This window comes from Asterias amurensis, chromosome 11 (genome assembly GCF_032118995.1).
Source record: "Asterias amurensis chromosome 11, ASM3211899v1".
NCBI lineage: Eukaryota > Metazoa > Echinodermata > Asteroidea > Forcipulatida > Asteriidae > Asterias > Asterias amurensis.
In genome coordinates, this window is record NC_092658.1 from 5,486,044 (window position 1) to 5,512,265 (window position 26,222).

Here is a 26,222-nt window from a genome sequence, read left to right on the forward strand (position 1 = left end):
GACCAACTCGACCGATCCAAGGCAACGTGTTCCTTTAACTGGGCCCAATTTCATAGCACTGCTTAACGGTAAGCAAATTTGCGTGCTTACTGTAGCAGAACAAATTTGCCTAAGCCTTAGCGTATATCACAGGTTAGCAGAAAAATTGGGCGGCCATATTGCGTGTTCAACTCGGACTGCATTGTGACGTCATTTGTTTTCGTGCGGTAAGCACCAGAAGGTTAGCATGCCTTTTCGTGTGCTTACGGTAAGCAGCAAAATGACATGAAATTGCAAAGTAAGCACAAAATCGGACGCTAAGCAGCGCTATGAAATTGGGCCCTGGTTCTATCTAGGAGTCAGTTTGTTTTCTTGTTCTGTATTAATAATTGTTTCTGTCTATACTGTTTTTAAATGTCAGCAAATGAGATAAGAGGTTGATATAACATCAATCTTTCTATCTACATGTATCTACTTTACCTGATGTCCGACAAAGGTTCCTTTGCACTTGAAAACTTGTTGTGGATCATAAACTGGGGAAATAAAAACAAAAGATAAGACACAAATAATTATGAGCCATCTTTAAATCATCACTTAAAACCCATCCGTTTTTCAATCTGGTTTGTAGCGCATAGAACGAGCACACTGCGCACTGACTGAACATACGTATTTCGCAAGCGCTGATTTTTTGCTTATTGTAAGCAGAGCCAAGAAATTGCGCCCTGGAACCTCGCTGATTGGCTAGTCATGGCCGAGCGGAAAAATGAGCAACAAACTCAAACTTATGATCAAAATAAGCATGTATGAATAGACATGAAAAAAACCCCATGGCAAAATATTTCAGTGAAAAACAGGATCATCTAAAAAATAAAAATTACAATAAATGTACAAATCACTAAAGCCCCCTTTCCCAAGGCTACAAAGCGCATGCGACAAAGAAGAAACTTAATGGTTGAACAGGTAAGTTTGTAAGTTCTTTCTGAACTGAGAAATGGGGATGTAGTTCCTGAGAAGTTATGGCAGATCATTCTAGAGCTTTGGAGCCCCAAAAGAAAAGGACACCTCCCCAGCATGCTTTTCTAACTGCATGTTCACACAGGCATCGATAACGAGAACGGAAACGAGAATGTTAACAATGCACGCCCTCGATTGGTTCAATGAGCGTTGCCGTATTCTGGGTGGAGCAATTCAACCAATAGAATGTGTTATCTTTGCATTGTGATCGTTATCGTTTTTGTTATCGCTGCATTGTGACTCGGCCTTTAGTGTCCACAAGTTGGTCGATTCGTGTGTATTTGGAAATGTCGTTATTACTCTTCCAAAAAACCTGCACCATAATATACCTTTGATAACTGTGAGGTATTCCCAAGTGGATATATATAGTCCATCCTTCTTCCATTGACATCAAAGTATATCCTTTTCAAGAGTTCTAACATTTCTAAAAATACTATCAGTGTCACTAAAATTTTCAGTTTTCCTTCCCAATTTCACGATCGATGTGAGCAATAGTCATTAACCCCTTCCCACTTCCGTCATAAGCTTGCCTCGATGCCTACGGCAACAAGGAGAGGTCAGGGCTGATACAACAAAACTAATTCTTCATTGACAGACGCAAGAATCCGATCCTCAAAAAAAAAATTGGAAATAGACCATGGCTTTCACTCATGGGTACAGGTATTATAAAACCTTGGTGAGAGGGGGAATTTGACCTAAATGTATCACTCAGTGACCCCAAACTTAGTCCTCCCCCTCAGACCAGCCTTGGGTTTGTCAGCAACCTAATTAAACCATCAAAAAGAGCAGAGAGCAAAGTAACAAACCCTCCTTGAAATCTAAACCAGTCTATAAACCCAGGGATGTGAAAGGCCATTTGAATCTGCGAAACCATTCACGCATAAATCGTTACTCAGATTTCGGAGGGTTGGTGTACGTTCCTGAATGTTGTGGCCAGGGGTTCGTTTTGCTGGTCATAACCAATAACTGTTTAGGTTGACTTCGTTATTGGTTAAACACTAAGTGACCGAAACAGGTTTTGGGTTACAGCTGCCAAAACGCACCCCCATTTTTCCCCATTTGTAACAAGTTGCGCACGCCTTGCTTGTATTTGACTATTGAGATCCCTTAAAATGTCAAGACTTAGTTTCCCTCATCAAAGCCATTCTTCCGGGACCAAACAAGTCCCAGATATGTTTCATTACGCAAACAATTTGCATTAGGCCATACGGTTATGAATAAAAAAGATGTCTGGAAAATGAGTTTGTTCCATTGTTTGGTCACTAATTACTAAAAATTTGGCTGGCGTTGTTGTGGAGAACTTTCGGAGTTGTTATCTCCAGCAATTACTTTATAAAGAGTTCTCTTAGACCCACGTGGGTCGGAACGGGATGAGAAAATACAGTTTAGCCTGTATGGCCTACATGGTCTATTTGCCTAAACCTGGCATCTTGACCACACTTTCTGAAGCAGTTGTTTGTATGGTTCAAAACATGCGCATGTGATCAGCAAATGTTCGCAAGTGTCTGATGAACGTCACCAGCACAAGTTCTAAAACACTTGATTCTAATCAACTGTAAACGGTCCTATGTCAAGGTTCTACATCTCCCAATGATATTCATCTAAGTTTAGATACCCATATTATGATTGATTGACTCCTTATGTCATGACTTCCTCGCTCTAACATCTTTGCCGCTCTCTACTTTCTTCTGTCAGTCTTCTTGAGGAGCGCCAAAATAGATTGTTTCTGAGAGCGCACGGTCACTGCGTGACGTGTGAGTGATGAGGGAGAAGCGAGGCCAAGATTGCGGAAAGATAAAGACGCTATTAAGGAACTGTGGCTTCCCCTCCCCACCCCCCCCCCAAGTTGATGTATATCCTGATCTCAACTTTCAGGAGAAGATTGTCCAACAATTTTCACGCTTGATTTCTCGGACAACTTGATGAGTGATCACAGTCGGCAGAAATACCTCATTACAAAAAAGTATTTTGACAACAGTTGACTCAGTGATATTTGCACGTAATCTTGATTTGTTGATCCGACTGAACTTTAATGTGTTTTTTTAAAGTCCAAAAGAAAGAAAGACAAAAAACATTAAAATAAGTAGTGTGATGTGTCATAGAGGCTGAGAGGTCTCAAGCTCTGGTGTTTCTGATCAGCACAGTGTGGGTTCGAGTCCCGGTCTTAACACTTGTGACCTTTAGCAAGCTTAGACACTTAACCATGTTTGCTTCGGATGGGATTCAAAGCAAAGTACCGCGTGTTGTGTACTTTATAGAGAAGAACCCAGAACACCAATAGTTTGGGCTGGCTCCACTGTTCCTGGAACTCTTGAAATGTTACTGATAACAAGGACGCAAAATGCAGGGGAAAAATTAGGTCAAATTTTCAAGCACCTTGAGCCTTATTCTCAGCACTTGTGTACAATGGTTTGGAGCTTACAAGATGCCTGGGCAGGGTCTTGAATTATTTTATTTGGTAAATACCTTTGCCCGTTTTCATAAAGCCACTTAAGCACAAAAAGTAGCTAAGAAAGCACACGTACAACAACATTATGCTTACCTAATTGAGGTTACAGGCTAGAAATACCATGTCTCATTTTGTTACCGAGGTACAACACCTCGGTAACAAAATGTGAAGTTTGATTGGTTGAGAACCAATCACGTGCTGTGCAACAAAAACGCTGCACAGCGCGGCGGGTAACATGAGTGATGTCAACCGGTGTACAATTACCTTGATAGTTACCACCGTTGGTCGATTTCCAGCGCTTAGTATGAAACATTCGCGGGTTCTAGGGAACAGTGAAGAATTGTTTCCTGCTTATTTAACTATGCATAATAATCTTTGAATTGAAGATGACAACAGAACTTCGAGAAGTGGAATAATAATGTTACCAAGGTATAACAAAATAATTGTTGCAAGCTGTGATTGGGGTCCATGGGTTTTGTACACCCTCAGGGGCAAATGGCATCCTCGGCTTGGCCTCGGGTGTACAAAACGCTGTGGACCCTGTCACAGCGTGCAACAATTGTAAACTGGTTTCATGCTTTTCTTTGCTTAGAAGAAATACTTTTAATAATATTTCCCGCTTAAGCAGCTCTATGAAATTGGGCCCTGTTATGTGCTTGAACAAAAGACACCATACAATGTACAAGTTCTTAAATGGGGTCGTTCACTTGTGTTTCTCCGTGAGGGGGTGGTATGTCGGTACACACTGCTCAGGGCAACAATGCTGGTATAGATAAACACTACTCTACCGGATCGAATGTGAACCCCCAAGAGCAAGTCTATAACCTAGACAGGATATAGACAGGGGACCAGTCTAGCCTGGTTCCCTCTCGGGAGGGGATGGTGCTTATATTTTAGTAGTCTGCTTTTTTGCGCTCAATCTACCTGACCCCAAAGTTGATTGTAAACAATAAGATAGTGATAAAAAACAGTTATTTTTCAGGCGTCAAATTCCGTTTGAAACATTGAACATGTTGAATGGAAAAAGAAAAAAAAAATAGAAACAAGTTTTTGTCTGGACTAAACTTTTTCAATCTCCCGAAAGAAAACAATCTACCTGGCAAGTATACACACACTATGGTGTTTTCGAAAAAACCCAAATAAGGTTTAAACAAAATACACACATAAAAATATGAGCAAATGTTATCGACTCTGAAGCAAGATGTGTGTCTGTCAGATGCAATTAGTTTCACCACAAACTGAAAGGTACGAGTGAGACCGTTATCGTTCGTGCACAGCTTGCTTTCCCCCGCTATGTTTGCATACAAGGTGTAAATCAGTTCCGCTACCGTGGCGTGGTCCAACTGCACGATCAGCAAGGCGGGAAATCACCCATTAACTTTTGAAAATATAACACTTTAGAAAAACCGGAGCAACTTTACAGGTCACTCTACATGGATTCAATTAAGATGAAATTTACGTTTCTCTACGACACGCTATCCAAAATGTTTTTCATCGGCTCCGCACGACCATTCAGGCTGGAAATTGCTGAGATTATAGGGCTGGGGTGTCCGACGAAATATTCCATTTGTGAAATGGTACATGTAAGCATCAATCAGAGTTACAAGGAAATTGTTCATGCAGGGGCTACCACTGGCAAATAACTCACCAAATCCATGTTTGTAACACGTTAACGGCTCTTGGTAATAAATTAAAGTCAGTGGACACTATTGGTAATTACTCAGAATATTTTTTTAGCATAAAACCTTACTTTGTAACGAGTAATGGGGAGAGGTAGTAGTATAAAAACATTGTGAGAAACGGCTCCCTCGGAAGAATTGTAGTTTTCGAGACAGAAGTAGTTTTCAACGAACTTGATTTCGAGACCTTAAGTTTAGAATTTGAGGTCTCGAAATCAAGCATCTGAAAGCACACAACTTCGTGTGACAAGGGTGTTTTTCCCAATTGAGTTCAAATTTTCACAGGTTTGTTAATTAATGCATATGTTGATACACACCAAGTGATAAGACTGTAGTGTCCAGTGTCTTAAGGTCATTACTTTAATTGTGAAGTTATGTTCTGTGAAGTTTATAGTACATGTACCCTGGGTCCAATGCTATAAACCCTGTAAGCACAGAAACTTGCTAAGCACATAGAAATATTGCTTAGCAGAACTCGGTTACCAGCCAACATTCCATGCAGTTTATACCGTTGCCAACGGTGCAAATTTTGTTGTGCTTAGCATGCTAAGCATATAAATTTGCTGATCAACCTTCCACTACTGAAACTTCTTATGCGGCAAACAAGTTTTCCCATTGGAACGAGTTGTAACATCTATAGAAAAGATTTCTCGTCAAATATCTCTATAACATTTTTTTTAACAGTTTCCAAATTGCAAAAATCTTCCAACAAGCAATACTACTACCAAAGCCAGTTCAAATGACTAAGTCAACAAACCACACATAGCGTGAGAAAAGAAAACTGATTTGCTGGTGACCGGCTCAAGCAACTTGCAACCATTAGTCATGAACTTGATGGGGGGGGGGGGGTGGTGGTAAATCAGGACAGCATAACTTGCCTTCATTTTCTGTCTTACTTTTCTAAACAGATCCAGGCAAAGCTACTTCGCTAACACCTCGAAGGCCCAATGGCTCAAAAGCTAGCTCCTCTGCTGTGACCAAGACACTAGAAAAAGATAATCTGGAGTAGAAGAACAGGAAATCAAATGTTTCCTTCTTACATTCCGGGGTCAACTGGACACTAGGCAGCTCCTCCGCTTTAGATAGACTTCGCTCTCATCAGATCAAAATCCCTATCTGTTGGTGACGCTCTCACGTTCCATGATTAAGAAACGATGCTTCCGGAGGACATCGAGCATGACAAAACTTAATTACAGCGATTTATTTTTTTCTCTCGGTAGAAGAGGGGGGGGAGGTGTTGGAGGGGGGGAACACCTCAAGTGCTTTTTCACATTCAACTGTCGCGGGTAATTTACTGATCAAGAGTGCAGCTATTTGGTTACCAGTTATTCATAATTGTTTTCTGGTCAAAATTTTAATGAAAAACTTGCCAAGTGTTAAGCTACGGGATGGTATCAGTTTCCCATGGAAATGTGTTAATCTGAAATGCGTTCCTTTATGGGGGGAAAGTGGAATTAACTCGAACATTTGGAAACGTTTCCTCCAGATTTGTTTAATTGGACAGGACATGGTAAAAAAAGGGTTAAAAAAGAAAATTGCACAATTTTCACTAATTTTCTAAAAATGGACACAACCGTAGATGGAGCAAGTGGTGCATTTATTTATCAATATTTATAAATAGGATTAAAACAATCAAACGATCCCAAAAACCAAAGGTATACTTTCCCTATTTTAGGGGTAGGTAGGGAATTTTTGCTAGTGCGCATGTGTACTCCACATAACTAGGCATTCTTCGCTTTAAACACAGCTACACTGTAGCACAGAAATTGGGCGCTTGCACAATAAGCTGAGAATGGTTATCGTAAGCGCAGAATTCTGCAGTAAGCAGAGCCTTGACATTGGGCCCAGAACGTTCAATACACCAAAATACAACCCCATGTGATTTGATCTCCACACACACCACTCATTGTACATTTATACATGAGCATGAGTGAGTTGAGCGAGAGTTTATCTTCAGCCGACGCCTACTCAGGAACATCTGATGGTTGACTTCCACGCATCCCGGTTGAGGCGTTTATATACACAAAACAAACCAAAATTTAATACAAATCCCAACACTATCTTTACAGAGGGATCTTGAGTTCAAATAATAAAAAAAATGATCATACCTCCGGCAGCTCCTGAATTGAGTCGAGCGTTGATCATGGATAACTCAGAGTTGAGCATCGAGTAGTTTCTCCTATTATCCATCAGCTCATCTGACATGCTACGATTCTGCTCGTCAAGCTCCACTGTAGAGACATAACAAAAAAAGACAACTTCAGGATTAAGTTTTGCATTCTCTTGAAACAGAACAACAAATAAAAACTCAAAACTCTTATGAGTTTGATCATATCATTTTAATTTTTTTTCGTTGGGGTTGAAAAAAAAACCCGGATTTCTTGTTAAAAACGGAGATATCGCAACCCTGTGTTTTCCCAGACATCTCGCTTATGCAACCACAGGCCAGAATGCCCGAAACCCTGATACTTGACGCTGAGGATCAACAGCAATTATAATCATTTTGAAGTTGCACAATTAGCACCTCAAGTGTGGCAAAGTTGAATAATACCCCCACTCACATCTTCCGATCAATTGCATGTGATTAATTACCAGTTGTCAAGTTCAGTGGAAGTGGCTGGACGAATATGGCATGTCAATCCCCCCCCCCCCCCCTTCGGACTTCCAGACTTGTTTTCAAACGAGAGTAAATAGGCGTGACTGAGATTGTGCTGTGTGAAAAATAAATGCGCAGCTGCTGGGAATTCCTGACAAATTTAGCCTCAGGTTTCTTCAACCTTATTTGACCGTTGGGATCATGACAGAATACCGAAATTGACGGAGAGTGGTTTGACATTGTACGAGTTCAAATTGTACGCGTTTGATTCCCGCCCGAGTAAAATGTCTGTAATTTGTTCACAGAACTCGGGATAGTACTGAGTATACAGTGCTAACACACATTGGTGTATATGGGTACATGTAAAACCCCACAAAATGTTCTTTATCCCTGATGCAAATTTAACATCTATTAAATACATTTTCTTTCTCCGAAATTGAACTTATGAGCAAAGCCACTACAAATGTTCTGGCTAAGGACCAGTCTCATAACATGCACAGAATCCTCATTAATAAATTAAGCACAACAAAACTAACAACAAACAAAAGCCATCTACAAACCAAAATAATCAATAAACTTTATTTATTGAAGTGGGACTTCATGATGTTGAAAATTTACAGGAGACCAACAAAAAAAATGGCATGGCCTCATCAGTAGACCTATTCAGTCTGAGTTTGTCAACTCTGCCCATTCCCCAATGACCAACCCTGATGTAAATTGGTATGGATGCCTGACCCCAGCAACGCTCTCACGCAAGCCCCAACCACCAACCCTCAGCCATTCACCCTAAATTAACATCATCAATATCCCAGGTCAACCCCCCTAAACTGCCCCCCTTTTACCCCCCTCCCCCCTTCATCTGTTCCATAGCATCACTGCGTCTTCATGCTAATAGGTCCTGATCACGCTTGTCTGTTTCAGTTAGATTCTTCTACTACCCAGGTTTTTGGGGGAGGGTGAGGGGGCTCTCTTAAAAGCTCCATTAGCCAATTCATAGAACTCGTAAGATATTTCCAGGTTTCAATCAGATTATATCTTTCAATTGCGCTGGGTTTTTTTTTATCTCGTGAGGGCGCTCTCAAACATAATTATTTGTATCACTTCCAGGGGTACACTTGTATACTCATTCACACCCAAAACAGTTATTAAAGACTGGAACACATTACCACCACAGACATCATCACTGGAGCCGCAAATGCAACAAAAGTGACAGAACGACGTGATAAAAATACTGTTGAGAGTGCCCTCACACAGGGTGCGTTCGTTTAGCTTCCCTGGGTCGACCCCGGTGTTTTGTGTCTTTTTTTCCCAGGACGAACGTGTGCAGAAAAAAAACCACCACACACCTGGGTTGACCCAGGGAAGCTAAACGAACGCACCCACAGTCAAAAATACAGCGCATTGCTTAAAGGAACGTGACAGAATTGGTAAGAAACAAAAAACGTGAAGATCACAGATGTACATAAAACTTACACGGTCTTAATTATGATGATAGTAGAATACATCCCATGAAATATTTATGTCTGAAATTTCATATTTGATGAAAAATAAATAATCAAATTTCGCAATTGGAGTTTATCGCTCAGTGAGCGTTTTATTCAGTTTTGTTATGGCATCGATGCAATGCAAATCCACTTTTTTTCCCACTATTTTCTCGTGACCCAGATGGCCGATCGATCTCAAACTTCTACAGGTTTGTCAGTTTATGTGTATGGTGGATTACAAAAAGTGCCAGCAACTGTTTTGTTAGAAAAAAACCAACTCTGTAATGTTCCTTTAAGTTTGTGTTTTTTGTTGAGAAAACCCAATCCACACGCTAAAAGCTTCAAATTAATGAAACATTTCACAAATGATTGTTGATGCTAAATGATTTTGATGCCAAGGTCAAACAAGTTCAAAATTTTATTTGTATGTATTCCAAAGCGCCATTATCGTACATGTAGAATCTTTTTTATGTACTCAAAAAGTGTCATTGTATAACCCATCGTATAGGTGTTATCACGAGAGGGCATTATCACTCAAGAAATACTATTCATTTTGAGATATACCAAGGTAACACAAATCAGCAAGATATGCTTTGTTCGGTGAGAAATAATTATTTCCTTTTAATGCATAAATTCCCCAAACCTCTAAACACTGGGCCTTTTAGGTTCAAAATGCAAAATAAAAACCAAGCGGGCACCGAAAGAGTTAAGCTCGATTCAAGCAACAAGAAAAAAACGAATGATTAACATTCCTCCCATAATTCTACTAGAATAACAAAAAGATCAAAGCTTTCTGAATATTTTGAAGAAAGAATATGATTTTCAAATTATATTTTTCTTTCACCTACTTCCAGCTCATAATAGAAACTGCAGGGGTTCAATTTTTATAAAGCCTGTAAGCACAAAAAAACTTGCGCAGAAAAATCATCCAGCAAAAATGCAATCAAGTTCACCTTGATTCAACCGGTACCCCACTCATTTAAAAAAATATATATTTTGAACGATTAGTAAGTTAGTATTGTTTGAAGCTTCGCATGGTGTAGATAAATAAGAAGAAACTATAAATAAATAGTAAACTTGCAGGTCAGGCAGAGTAAACTGTTCAAAGCATCGAGACCACACCGGCTCTTTTCAGAGCCAACACTCCCACAAAAGAGATGTACACATGGTTGTACCCGCAAGTTTACTATTTATTTATAGGTTCTTCTGATAAATAAGTAAGAAATGGTGGTGGGGGTTAAACAAAAACAAGGAAGAGTTTTTTTCTTACCAAGTGACTTCTCCATTCGGCTCATATTCTCGTCCAAGTAGTCTGTATCAGAAAAACACAAAAAGGAAATGACACTGAGATACGGATGACTACACAATGAACAATCACTCGGTGTTCGCTCAAAGGAAACAACGCTACGTGCGAAAAAAAGAGTCTGTTTTTTTTCTGAACGCCACCCGCAAAAGATACACTGCGGCTTTTGTTTCACGTCAGACTGAGCTAAGGGAAGTGGCAAAACTCTTTGGCTGCGACGAGAACATCTGCTTGCCCCGATCAACATCCGGAAGAATATTGGGTCCTTTTGTGTTCGTGATGAGCAATCGTAAGGGGATCTTGGCAGCAATACCTCCAAACCCCATAAACCGCGATTGTGTGAAGCCCCGTCACCAGCATGGGCGGGGAGGAAGTCGGGGGTTTAATCGTTTAAACAGAATCAGGTTTTTCGTGGGGCTCAACGGATTTCAGACGGTGGAACGTACGGATTCAATAAAGCTCCTACTCGGCCATTAGCAGGGTTACCAAGTCAGCGGTTTGATGGGAGTCATTGGGTCTGACGACGCGGCTTCATTTGGAGCCAGGTGTTGTAGGTGCTGGAGAAGGGGGGTTGATGATTCAATCAACTGCAGCTGAATGACATGAGTTTAGGGTGTGGGCCGAGGGATGACTATAGGGACATGTATGGCAGCCCAGTCATCAACAAAAAGATCACCTATATGCAAACCATCATACTTTAGAAGATTAAGGATGTGTATCATTAACAACTCTCATGATGATTATTTTGTTTTTTTCGTTTTGTCTTAATACATTTGAAACCTTTGTGACTAAGGCAGGAAACATTGGCAGAAAGCCACCCTTTTCTTTCTTTTGTCTTTTATTAGTTAGGGTGGGGCAAAGAAAAGTCAAATTTCCATACTCGTCCTCCTTCCCAATAATTTTCTACAAAACTCCTAACAATGCCAACTCACTTAAAAACTTACTCCTGAGCTTACTCTAAGACTAGGCATAAATACCTCAACTCTGCAGCACAAAGGCCATCAAAATAAAAGATGAAAAAGGATATTTAAACAAGTTTTTTTTTAAGTTATTAACCGGTTAAATCAGGTTTTCTGCAATTTTGCACGCCCCAATCCACAGTATTCTTTTCGGTGACCAATCAGACAAAGTAAAATAAAAAACATTTGAAATGAAACCATGACTACATGAATTAAGACAAAACCTTTAGCACTAGAATTTACGCACTCCCAATCCATGTACGGGTCAATGACAGACTGCTGCTACAGTGACTATGACTTGATACATCGGTCATAAAAACCATGAAAACCATGTACCCTTTCTGAATCAATTCTTTTTGTAAATTTGTAGGCAATAACATTCTCTCACAGAATGTAGGAACATTTTATCAAGTAAGGGCTGACCTACATATACATGTATACGCATGGTGTAGGCTTTAAAAGACTAACCAGGCTATTTATCACATTTCTTCTGAATTTGAAACAATGCTTTTGTACCTTTGTAGACAATTATATCCTCTCACATGAAAAAGTTAGGAACATTTGTTCAAGTACATCAAGGCTGAGCTACATGCACACATGGTGTAGGCTTTAATAGACTAATCCGGCTTTTTTCTTATTTTCACTGGAGCAAAAGCGTCACACTAAAGAAGAAAAATGGTATGTCTGAAGAAGGCTAATGACCCTGCTTTGAAACTTCCTGATGAAGACCTCTACTCCACTCTAGTGCTAAAAGCTCATTATTTCAACAGGAGACTGAGTCTGTCATGACTAACTTCTTCGGCTTAGGCTCTTGCGGCTTTGGCTGATCACTACATAATCCCTAAGTAGGAGTTGGTGATAAAATATTACTCATAAATAGCTCCTCATTCAGTAGGGACTGAGTAACTTCTTCGGCTTAGGCTCTTGTGGCTTTTTGGCTGATGACTACATTAGAGCTAGTACGATTGTGTTGGTAATAAAATACTCATTAATAGCTCATCATTCAGTTGGGACTGAGTAACTTCTTCGGCTAAGCCTCTTGTGGCTTTGGCTGATCACTACATTAGCCCTAATCCAGCTGGTAATAAAATACTTGTTAATAGCTCATCATTCAGATGGGACTGAGTTACTTCTTCGGCTAAGTCTCTTGTGGCTTTGGCTGATCACTACATTAGCCCTAGTCCAGTTGGTAATAAATTACTTGTTAATAGCTCATCATTCAGTTGGAACTGAGTAACTTCTTCAGCCAAGTCTCTTGTGGCTTTGGCTGATCACCACATAAGCTGTAGTATGAGTTAGTAATAAAATACTCATTAATAGCTCATCATTCAGTTGGGACTGAGTAACTTCTTCGGCTAAGCCTCTTGTGGCTTTGGCTGATCACTACATTAGCCCTAATCCAGCTGGTAATAAAATACTTGTTAATAGCTCATCATTCAGATGGGACTGAGTTACTTCTTCGGCTAAGCCTCTTGTGGCTTTGGCTGATCACTACATTAGCCCTAGTCCAGTTGGTAATAAAATACTCATTAATAGCTCATCATTCAGTTGGGACTGAGTAACTTCTTCGGCTAAGCCTCTTGTGGCTTTGGCTGATCACTACATTAGCCCTAATCCAGCTGGTAATAAAATACTTGTTAATAGCTCATCATTCAGATGGGACTGAGTTACTTCTTCGGCTAAGCGGGCTAAGCCTCTTGTGGCTTTGGCTGATCACTACATTAGCCCTAGTCCAGTTGGTAATAAATTACTCATTAATAGCTCATCATTCAGTTGGAACTGAGTTACTTCTTCGGCTAAGCCTCTTGTGGCTTTGGCTGATCACTACATTAGCCCTAATCCAGCTGGTTATAAAATACTCATTAATAGCTCATCATTCAGTTGGGACTGAGTAACTTCTTCGGCTAAGCCTCTTGTGGCTTTGGCTGATCACTACATTAGCCCTAGTCCAGCTGGTAATTGTTAATAGCTCATCATTCAGTTGGGACTGAGTAACTTCTTCGGCTAAGCCTCTTGTGGCTTTGGCTGATCACTACATTAGCCCTAATCCAGCTGGTAATAAAATACTTGTTAATAGCTCATCATTCAGATGGGACTGAGTTACTTCTTCGGCTAAGCCTCTTGTGGCTTTGGCTGATCACTACATTAGCCCTAGTCCAGCTGGTAATTGTTAATAGCTCATCATTCAGTTGGGACTGAGTAACTTCTTCGGCTAAGCCTCTTGTGGCTTTGGCTGATCACTACATTAGCCCTAGTCCAGTTGGTAATAAATTACTTGTTAATAGCTCATCATTCAGTTGGAACTGAGTTACTTCTTCGGCTAAGCCTCTTGTGGCTTTGGCTGATCACTACATTAGCCCTAATCCAGCTGGTTATAAAATACTCATTAATAGCTCATCATTCAGTTGGGACTGAGTAACTTCTTCGGCTAAGCCTCTTGTGGCTTTGGCTGATCACTACATTAGCCCTAGTCCAGCTGGTAATTGTTAATAGCTCATCATTCAGTTGGGACTGAGTAACTTCTTCGGCTAAGCCTCTTGTGGCTTTGGCTGATCACTACATTAGCCCTAATCCAGCTGGTTATAAAATACTTGTTAATAGCTCATCATCCAGTTGGGACTGAGTTACGTCTCCGGCTAAGTCTCTTGTGGCTTTGGCTGATCAAAACACCAATGGTGGACATCAAGGTAAAGGTAATGTTCCCTTTATGATAGATCACTCATGTTACCCTCATGTGCTGTGCATTATGCATCATGTGCAATCCTTAATGATAATACGTGCTATGTCCTTAATTACCTGGCAATAGAGAGATAATTAATTGATTCCCGTGCACTGTATGAGACATCTTCAACGAGTTCATTGTTTGGCGTCGAATGAATAAAGTATCTCAATGTTGCAGTTCATGAGGAACTAAAGTACTGACTAAACAGGGACAGGCATAGCGTCTAATTGCTCAATTTCGTTAACAATCCTAAGGTACGTTTAATTGAGTCCCACCACCTGCTTCCGATGGTGATCAATTAGCTTTTTTTTTATTCAATCATTGAAAGTTGGTTCTGATGGTTAACCGCAATTCTATAATGAAATGTGTCTCCTATTGTAACCGCAATGCGGTTTGGAATTGAACTTGCCCCTTACCTCACCTTCTACTAAACTTATTAAAATTACGTCTGGTAGTTTAATTTAATTTGACAGGCAATTTGACTGGATATGGAATGGGAGGGCGCAACATTGATGACAACATTTCATTCTGAAGACAGCGGGCAGAGATTTATTTGTTCAGTTATAAAAACTATGAAAACAGTTCTGCAAAACTTTTCATAGAATTTTCCACCCATCAAAAATGGCTTACAACCTCTTACAATATAAACAATATTTAGGTTTATTTCTTATCTTATAAAACATATGCTTAAAAGAGACGCAAATTGGAGTTTTTGTTTTTTTAAATTAGCAGATCGCGTAAAGGGAAAGCATACCTTTGGTTTTTGGAACTGTTCGATCGTTTCAATCCAAGTATAACAGTAACACTAACCTGTGAAAATTTCATTTCAAAAAGTGGAGGCGTTTTTGAGATATTGCTCAAAATGAGAAACGGTGTCCATGCAGGAAGAATCATCCGTAATTGGAACAAAAACGTTTCATACAAAAACGTTTTTAAGATCGACATGTTTTTGAATCTCTCTCTCTCTCTCTAAAACCACATTTCTTTGAAGAGAGTTTGTTCTCAAAATGTTGCACATTATCAACAGCTGCAATGCATCTTACCAAGTAAGTTTTTATGGTCATTATTTTTTTGGATTAATTACCCTGTTCAGGTAATACCCCGACTTTAAAGAAACATTACAGATTTGGTAAGAAAATACAAATTGTGAAGATCACAGGTTTACATAAAACTTACACTGTCTAATGATGATGATAGTAGAAAACATCCCTTGGAATATTTCCGTCTGAAATTTCATATTTGATGAGAAATAAATAATCTAATATCACGTTTGGAATGTATCACTCAGTGACCGTTTTATTCTTTTTTTTTGGGGGGGGGGGCATTGAGGTCATGCAAAATGTGTAATCAGTTTTTCACTATTTTCTCGAGACACAGATGGCCAATCGATCTCAAACTTCTATAGGTTTGTCATGGAGGATTATATAAAGTGCTTTACAGGGTCAGCAACTGTTTTGTTAGCAAAACCATACTCATGTTCCTTTAAATATGCATTTTCACACAGACTGTGGAACGAAGGTCACATGCCTAAATGATCTCAGTACAAGGTACTTTGTGGTAAGTGCCGGCACAGCCCATCTTAACAAGCTATCATTGCTTTGATGGCATATGACTCACTAACAAATCTCACACTTGGGAAATCTGTAACATAATAATACATGTATCTCCACATGGATTATGGGGCAGCATCAACCAGGGTCTCGGCGTGTGACTCAACAATCGAGTTTAAGATTTCGGATTAAAGCCCTCTCTTCAATGGCAAGAAGCTCCCTTTTGTTTTAGAGGTAGGTATTGTTGTCACGAACAATAGATTGGATTTCCGGTCTAATCTTGGGTGTGGCCCTTGTGTATTTCAAACTGATTACTGGGGGCTTACGGGTTGTAATGTTGAAAACAATTGACATATATTTGACGATTGGCAGCCATGACTTTTACGTATGCAGGAAGTCTGTGATTGGCCAGGTATGCTGAAACTTTATTAACCATGTGACTATATTTTAACCATACAAAAAGCTGTAAAGAAAAATTACTTTTCACATTGGCAATGACAGGTGCCAATTGGCACCCTTCATGAAGAGTCTATACTCCTATGTACAAATAGTAGATGAATACAACAAGGCATACCATAAAGGTTGTTAAAAGTCTAAGAAACAACCATTTTGGTTGGTCAGCCGATACTACACAGGCAGATTGTGATTGGCTTATTGGTCCTAGGCAGTTTTCAAATTAGCCACTCATACATGTAGCTCTTATAAGATACAGAAACTTGACAGCCAATTATGATGAAGCGAGCAAACGGATTGGCTTAGAAAGTTTGTATCCACAGATGATTGGCTAAACAAGTACCAGTGTTTGTCAGTATGCATTAATGACACGCAAAACAAACAAAAACGAGACAGTTGCCGATTTTAAGCCTTTGGGACAAACAATATGATTGGTTAAGAACGTCGGTGACAGCAGGTGATTGGCAGATTGATCACTGTTATGTTATTGCATCCATAATCCATGGTTTACAAACATAGAGGCAACCTAAGTCCCTGAAACAAACAATTTGATTGGCTATCAAAACAGTTGGTGTCCACTGACGACTGACTAATTGATAATGTTGGTCCATTAAAGCTTCACTACATATCCTTGGAGCCAGCTTCAGTCCATGAAACAAAGAACGTGATTGGCTGAAAGAATGAGTACTGTCTGCAGACGATTTGCTCATTTGTTTTCCCCCTGGTACTACGCAACTAGTTGATACCACATGCAATGATATCCACTTAGTCACCAACTATTTGCAGACGTGAGGCATCAAACATGCAGTCACCAAGACTCTTGGTTGCGCAACTGGAGAGGCTCCGCATAGACTCGTGGCACCAGACTCATCAGAAACAATTAATGTGGAGACCACCTGCAACATGATTCAAACAGGGAATCTTCACCCATCACTATATGACAGGGCTCTTAAAGGCACTGGATACTATTAGTAATATACTCAAAACAATTGTTAGCATAAAAACTTAGTAGTTGTTAGCGATCAATGGAGAGCTGTTGATAGTATAAAACATTGTGAGAAACATCTCCCTCTGAAGTGAAGTCGTTTTTGAAAAAGAAGTGATTTTCCATTAAAATAGTTGATTTTGAGACCTCAGAACTAGATTTTGAGGTCTCGAATTCAAGCATCTGAAAGCACACAACTTCGTGTGACAACGGTGTTTTTTTCTTCCATTATTATCTCGCAACTTCGACTACCAATTGAGTTCAATTTTTCACAGGTTTGTTATTTTACGCGTATGTTTAAATACACCAAGTGAGAAGACTGGTCTTTGACAATTACCAAAAGTGTCCAGTGTCTTTAATACCCAGTTAGAGAGTTCTAAGAACTGTCTGTGGGGAAAACAAGATGTACAGCTGCCTCTAATAGTTACTCCCCGTAGAGCAACCATCAACATTGAATCAAGAGGACATGAAGGAACCAGAAATATCCTGGCTGGCTATTAGACAGAAACAAACAAATCTCAGCTGCTAATTAGTGATGAAAATATACAAGCCACTATTAGCACGGCGCTTATTATAAAGTGACTGAACCCCTTATAATCTAACAGGCTGTCGACCTGCAAAGATGTTGAATGACATTTACAAATATTTGTATCATTCTTCTTAAATCCTTGTATACAATCCCGCTTTCACACGTACGTAGCTAAAGCTTTACTAATTCATAAATTAAGAAGTTTCTGTAAACTGACTTCAGCACTGGAACTTCACAAATACCATGTAAACAGTAATACCCTATTTGCTCACTGTTTATAAAAAAATAATTACATAAAATTGTTTTACTCCTTTCTAAAAAACCTACAGCACCTCAGCAAACAACATTTTAAGGGGAGCTTTCTCCCAGCATTACCTTTAAACCGTGTAAGTTTAGTGTAAATCTGTGGTTGTTTGTCAGGCTTGATACTTCACGGACGGAGACACCAAAGGCGATTGCCTCCATGCCCCATGGTCAATGCCTTGGTGCCCTTAAAATGCTCAGGTAGAAATTTACAATTTCCTTATAGCGTGCCCTTCACCAAGGAGAAAATGCATTGGTGACCTTGCCCTTTCAAAGACGAAGCTTACATGACAGGTCTGCATTCGTGTAGCACAAAAAGTACCCAAACCCTTTAAGACAGACGTACAAATTCTGTTTGACAAGTGAATTTAATCCAAGAAACTGCATGGTTTGAATAAATGATAAGGAGGATGTCTTAAATCAAAGACTCGGATCATAAATTGGTCCCGACAGTCGTTTTCATGGGAACTCATATCTGGGGAGTGGAGGAAAACTGAACTTCATCACGTACAGACCCAGTCTGGCCATCTTGGTACTTGTTGGATGTTGGGTTCCACTCCACAGGGATTAGACTTTAGAGAGCGTTATAAAGGGTAGGGGGTACACTTACCTCAACCCAGTAGCAGAGGGGACGTTACACTCTAGGGTGGTGTATTTCACAACTTTAGATATCAAAAAAGATGGTTATTCATCACCAGATGTGGGGCAACAAATCTATGGATAATAGTACTTGCTTTTGCTGGACGTCCCTCGTCCATCTTGGGATATATTGTCTTGTAAACTTGTTTTCTAATGCACGCTCCTTGGAAGGGACTGCTTTCCCCTGCCACCCTCCCCCCCCCCCCCAATTACAGGAGCCCTCTTAGGATATGAACAAATTACATTATTCATCAGTAAATCAGACTCATCCAGACCTTAAACTTCAGGATAGTTTAAAGTGATCGTACACTCATTCCCAATGTCCCCTCCCTCTAAGGACATCCCAGGGGACCCTTAAGAGCAACCGAGAAGAACCCAAGAGAATGCTTGATTCTTTGGTTCTTAACATGATTCTTTAACATCCTCAAAATCATGTAAGAATAATGCCGCCAAATCAATTATGCTGAATCGCAGGCAGCTCTCTCTGAGTTTGAGAAATTTGTGCGTCATTTTCTGGAGAGAACATCATCCATTTCTTTCTCCAAAGTTTTTTTTCTTCTGTTTTTTTTCTTTCTAATTTCTATAATCCAGTTGTAAACCACAAGGGAAACTAACTGGGTAAATTTTTAATTTTAAATTCGGGTTAAACAAAGCTACTCGGGTTAAACAAAGACAGGGTAAATTTTAAATTTAAAATTTGGGTTGAACAGAGACAATTTGATTTGAGCGGGATTTAAACTTGTTCTACTGACAGCACTATCTAGCGTATATTAGCCATACTTTGGGTTCCAGTCAGAAGCCATGGCAGTTTGATTAATTTGTTTCTGCTACTTGATTTCCCAGAAGATGCATTGCAGGGTACTTTTTAAGATTAAAACTTATGCATGTGGGCAACTTATACACAACCTTTTCTCGTTTGATTTTGTGATTCTTGGTCAAGGTTTTTTTCCTGTGAAACCTAGCCGTCCCAGAGGAAAATGTTTTACACTCTCGGGTACAAGTCTCAGATCTGTCTTTAATTTAAGTTGTAATTTTCTGCACGATGCCTCCCATGACAAGTCACCCTCAACCTCCCGTCATGACGAGGGCACATCAGTATCCCATTAAAAAATGATATTTAGTACAAATTGAGTGCGACAGCGAGGTGCCAAGTTGTTTCACATTACCCACACGGTAGGTGTCAAGAGGGGGCACTTGATTCACACTGTTTAGCCTGCGCCCAATTTGCTGCCCCGATCCCAACGGTCAAACGCATAACAATAGATAATTACTGAAAATGACACAGCCTCCATGCTGACTATCACCCAGTAATCCGCCCAACCTGGGTTGTTACTAGTCACATACTGAAGACTATAACCAAATTATAACGCTTTGGGATTCAATGGCTGCTAACCCGCTACTCCCCCCCCCCCTTCTCTCTCCTTACATAGAATGACCCTGCCATGTCCCGCTACCCGCTACTCCCCCCTCCCCCTCCCCTTATACTCCCTCCCAGGTATATAGAATGACCCTGCCATGTCATCATCAAATACTAAACAGTAAGCACCTCACACCATCTGGCTTTTAATGTCTCCCAAAACCCTCTACTCCTCCCTCCCAAGCCCCCACAAAGAAATGGACCTATAAAACAAAAGCATTTTATACCATCTGGTTCCCCGCACCCTCCCCTATTCCCCCACAAGCTTCCCCAAGGTACATGTATGGTAGGAACCTACCATGGTCTTGAGCAGATACAGTAAACATTTCACACCATCTGGCTTTAAATGTCTACCCTCCCACTCCGTCCCTCCACCCCCCCCATTCTCCCTCCAAGGAATGGACCTAGACCCCGTTCCCACTGGCCCCACATTGATCTCCTAATTCGAGAAAAGGGCGATCAAAGAGAAGTAGGCTCCAGTGGGAATGCGAGGGCGATCAGGATCTGATCATGCATTAATGATCCTCCTCGGGAGTAGGATTGAAGCGGGATCTAATCGCCCTTGTGGATTAATGGGCGATCAAAAGTCTAGTGGGAACACAAAGGGCGAGCAGTTCCCGCAATTGGCTAGAAAAACAGTGGGGGGGGGGATCAATGCCCGATCATACTCAAGTGGGAACGCGACTGCGATTTCACATCTTCAACTAATCTTTTCGGGGATCCCGATCTTGCAATTGTGGATCCAGTGGGAATGCGGTCTTATAAAACAAAGCAGTTTATACCATCTGGTTCACCCCCCCCACCCCCCCCCCTCCCTCAAGCTCCCCAAGGTATGGTATGACCCTGCTATGTCATCAGCAGCTACACACAAAGTAAATTAGATATGATCAACAAATACTACACACAAAGCACATAACAGATGATCTGTTTTTCAATGTCCAACTCCCCTCTGCCAAGACACTTACTCCCACCGAGGAGGAAGAACTCCCTCCCTCCCTAGGTACAGCATGACCCTGCTATGTCACCATGATTTACTTAGAGGCACTGGACACCTTTGGTAATTGTCAAACACCAGTATTCTCACTTGGTGTATCCCAACACATGCATAAAATAATTTGGCATGGTCATCAAAGTTGCAAGAAAATAATGAGAGGAAAAACACACTTGCTGATCTCATATTCGGTACGTTTATGGAGACCCAAGGACAAAACAAAAAAGGGAAAATAAAAGGAATCCATTGGGAAATTCTAAAGGCCAGGGTACCCCACAAGGAATTTTGTGCACAAAGTCTGTGGGAAAACCTTAAGTACGGGGACAATGGAAAATACAAAAGATGTCTCCACAGGGATGCATATTTGTGAATGTGTGCATTACTTTTTGTGCTTTCAGATGCATAATAAAAGGCTTTAGCCGATAAGTCTTTTATTGGGTGTGATCGATTAGCTACCCCGATCTACCCTCTGTATGTTCCAATAGCTTTGGCGTCAATCCAGGGGTTCAACCCGGTCAGCCCAAAGTGCCCTGCTTGTGGAACCGGTCACTTGGAGCTGGCCCGAGGTGCATGATGTCACCACGAAAGGCAAGTGATCATTCGATTCGCTCTTGTATGGGGCTCCCCCAAATTAGCACCGCGGGATCGACATAGGGAAGCTAATCGAACGCACCCATTATTTGAGTGAGAAATTACCTCTTTCTCAAAGACTACATTACTTCAGAGGGAGCCGTTTCTCACAATGTTTTATACTATCAACAGCTCTCCACTGCTTGTTATCAAGTAAGTTTTTATGCTACAATTATTTTGAGTAATTACCAGTAGTGTCCAGTGCCTTTAAGCAAGTAACAAAAAGTTCTAGTTTTCAATTTCACCGCACCATTCACCCTCCATCTTGCCTTCAACTGTTCAAGATCTAGCACGTTGATAGAAAATTGTTCCATTATGCCATAATTCCAAAAAGCAATGCCTGGCATTTTATTAAAGCCTGAAACAATAACCTATTGTTGTTTGTCCTCCTTCAAGATCTACATTCAGCAATGTCTACAAAAAACTCCTACAATTGCATCAAAAAGCAATGCCTAGATTAGATTTCAGAAAGCCTGAAACAATAACCTATTGTTTATTGAAACTGTGGTATAGCATGTGTTCTAATACCCCACTCCTCCCACCTCTTGCACAAGGTTGAGCGTGACAATAGAAGATTTATCGGTTAGACAATGGCTCCCAGCTGGCGAGGCCTGGAATTAGACAAACTCCTTGACGAGTCATCAACACCTGCCTCAAACAATAACCTAATTAAGCTATTGTTGTATATTCACACTTTTGAATCACACCTCCTCCCCGGCCAACAAAATGGTCCGGAGATGCCCCCAGCTGGCTCTCTCTTAACCTCTGACACATCGTCATCATCATCATACATAAGAGGCAGAGACCAGATCACAAGATTTTGTTTCTGAATTTTCTAATTTTAAGCTTATCCCCCTTCCCTATTACATGGAGTAGCATGACAATAGAAGATCATCTGCTAACAGTTACAGACGTTCAACCCAGAACTCCTCACGTGCCCACACGCACCCTCTGTTCTAGCTCAATATTGCTGCTCACAACCTGTCACTCACACTTAGACAAACGAACATCGGTCATTCAAGAATTCATCACCTTCACTTTGGAACGCACTACCACATCACATCCAAAACTGCAAGAGCTCAAACTGTATTAAAATTGCTACTTAAAAGTTACCTGCTCATTTAATTGCCTGTTGTACTTAACAGGCATGCAACTGCCCGTTGAAAAAAAAAGAGGAACATTTCCAAAGGCACAACGCAAGTGCGGAGCGAGGCAGCCGAAACGCCACGGGACATGATACCCACAGCGGTACCCTAGAAAATGTTGAGGTTTATTATGCTCCCTTAGGTGCATTATTAGCATGTACTGGGCTTATTTTACATGATTGTAGTTGTACACTATTGTTGCCAGGCATATATATATGCCTGACTTAAAGGCGCATCACGGCTTCTGTGTGATGCCCTGTGTTATTATTTTTACTATTATTATGAACATCAAATAGACATTGGAGGTATTGTTGTGGTACAAACGGCTACAACACATTAGGTTTGGGTAAATCTAACTGTATAGCCCTACCATTTAATAATAATAATAATAATAGTAATGACGTCTTCTACAGCGCCGCTATCCACAAAAAGTGCTCATGACGCTTGCTCCAATAAAAATATTCCCCCTTGGTTGTTCTCCAGCATTGCAAAAAACAAGAACAAATTCCAATGTCTAGTGAATGTTACTGAAATGTCTTAAACCAAACCAAACCAAACAGTGCACTTCTGTAGTGTCCGCCATATCTCAAAAAGAGATGTGAAACAAATATTCTATTGAATTGAATTGAATTGAATGTTTTTACACAGTCTTCCTCCACTGAGATCAACATTGATGGAGGAAGGTGCCGATCCATCAACAGGTTTCGTCTGACTGAGATGTACAGCCTAGAGGCAGAACACAAATAACGATAAATACATGACAACATCCACCACTTGTAAATTGCTCCTTCCTGGTTGAATTGCAAAGCGTCAAATCAGCCTAAGAAATACACATGCTCTCTTAAAACAAACATAATAATAAGCATGGCACAATTTCATAGAGCTGTTTAAACATATTGAACATATTACAAATATTGCTTTAACCAAAAATTCTGCTAAGCAACAATAAACAGTATACCAGTCACAGATGCTACATGTACATATGAAATGGTATTTAAGCTGGTAACCTTTTTCCAATAAGCATATTTTTGTTGTGCTTAGCTAGTTTTTGTGCTTAAGCAGGTCTTTGAAGTTGGGCCAAGGGCTTAAACGTACCACATGTCCCTCACCCTGGTACTGTTTTGGATGTTACTTCCTTTCTCAACAGGGCCAAGTTTCATAAAACTGTTAAGCAGAAGATTCTTGCTTTAAGGTCTTGGGCTCGAATCCCACCCGAGTAATGTTTTTTTTTGTCACAGAACAGAACACATTGGTGTAAAGGTAAAACCAAAATTAGTTACATAAATGCCTCCAACAATAAACTGATTGAAAGCACATTGCCTTCGACCCCGGCGAGATCACCCAATACTGTTAATAAAAGAGAATCAGATAGGGCAATCTTTATCAACATCAAGGCCAATGAAAATCTTGGCTCTCATCAAAATGTAGTGTTCTTAAAGCGGGATATGACTAAAGAACCTTCTTGTAAGATTTGTATCAAGGTCAAATGAATCCACCCTTCGGTTCCCCCTCCCCAAAAACCACCTCCTCCGCCCCCAGTTCAATCAAATGCCAATGACCTACAACATAAGTAGAAACAAAAACCCTCAGCTCCTTACATTGGTGCGGGGGTGGTGGGGGGGGGGGGGGGGTTGTCAAAAGTGGAGAAGAAGAAGAAGAAATGAAAAATGGCTGTATCATTCCAGGAGTGGTGAATGGTACCTGGAGTAGAGGAAAACCACGAGGTAATTTCTTATATAAACGGATCCGGTTGAGCTATCCTGTCTGTAGCTATGGCACGGTGGTCCCGCGAGGGTTCACTTCGTGTCCCGTCTCTTTAAACCGTGACTCTACGCTTGATTAGCGATGCCACCGAGTTTCCTGATCTTCGTTTTCATGCACTGATTAAATCGCAAACTTCTATGTCTTCCTCTTGTTGAGGTTGCCATGGCAACATAGATGTACATGAAGATTATGTACACTGGATTCTCAATGATATGCCAAAGTATAATTAGTATTTGCCCTGTCTCTAAGTTTTAGCTTGTTTCAGAAATAAAGCAAACATTTTGCTTGACTGTGATTTTGAACCTTGCTATGAGCCGAGTATACTATTGGAGAGATGATCTTCTTGAACTTTAATGGATGGTACATGTACAGTATGCCACAGAATTTTTGGGGGAAAAAATCACTTGGGAAAAAATCACTACGGAACATGGGGAAAAATATTAATGAAAATATTCCAATAAGAGAACATCAAAAATGTAGAATATTTGACATCCGGTGACAATTTTCTGCCAAAAGCCTCATAGGCCTAGTTAGGGAGATTTCCTCCCTAAGCATGCTATATTGAAACCTTGTTACACAAACTGTACTGCTTCTGTTCAACTATTTCATTGGTTTTGGTTTTGGAATCGATTCCGCTTAAGATTATCCCTGTTTATACCCATTTCCACACTTCCCGGGAATCCCTTAGAGGAACTGCTGGCTCCACAAGGGGAGCAACTTTGGCAGTCATGACATCCTCTCTGAACACATAACCCCTAGAAAATCAGAGCATGGGTAGCCCTGAAAACACCTCAGGATTATCTGCCGAAGGAAGTAGCTGGTTTGAAGGGCACAGTGTAAAAGTACATGCACCCCTTGCAGATTGTCTCTTCACATCTGAAAATGGTTTGCTTGTTTCTTAAAGGAATGGGTTCGGGTGGTAACTATCGTAAAATGTAAACTGGCTATATTTATAAATATATTGGTTTGCGGTAACACCATGTGTGTATCTACTTGCCAGGCAGAGTTTATTCTTAGAGAACTCTCTGTCTTTATTCTACTACCGCGGAGTAGATTTATCAGATGTTCGGGAGACTTCTCAGTTCTGAAAAGAACTGTCCTGCTTTTTAACTACTACTCGGGCGGAAGGTATCGAAAATTGGCTGGGACTACTTCTTTAGCTTTTCAATCGTATTTAACTGCACTAACGCGGAGTCAGTTCTTGAATTGGTCTCATCATTTCAACTAGCTTGCTCTAGTCATCGTCAGTCGACTGCAACCTGGCAGTATTTAATCGAAATAAATTTCAAGCCAGGAACTACATTTACATTTGGAGGCTACGAAGGATGCTGCCACGGTCTTGGCCTTGGTGCGCAATCAAAAGTTTCCCACACAATATATCTAATGGAAATGCTTTTTGCAAAATGAAAATGGCCTTGCCCTGTCAAAGATGACATTCTCGCTATTAAAATCGACGGTGGAAAGTTTGTTGTTGTCTTCTCAGCAAGTAGACACTGTATTCAGCCGGAAACTTTCACTGTGACTTTTATTGTATCTTTCTAGTTTGCCTATAAATCAGCATTACGTTAACAAAAACCAATCTATGTATGCAGCTACCTTTAAATACTAAAGCAGTTCTATAATACTAAGCC

General features: G+C 40.5%; 1 protein-coding gene across 3 annotated transcripts in view; it reads right to left on the reverse strand.

Annotated features, from left to right (window-relative positions):
- LOC139944335 (E3 ubiquitin-protein ligase TRAF7-like) overlaps positions 1-26,222 on the reverse strand; it is a 130,628-nt gene that overhangs the window by 29,216 nt on the left and 75,190 nt on the right. For all 3 annotated transcript variants that reach the window (XM_071941331.1, XM_071941332.1, XM_071941333.1), the window contains 3 exons: positions 10,472-10,513; positions 7,230-7,352; positions 460-512 (listed from right to left, as the gene is read on the reverse strand). In XM_071941331.1, coding sequence (XP_071797432.1) covers positions 460-512; positions 7,230-7,352; positions 10,472-10,513 — 218 coding nt within the window. The remainder of the gene's footprint in view (positions 1-459; positions 513-7,229; positions 7,353-10,471; positions 10,514-26,222) is intronic.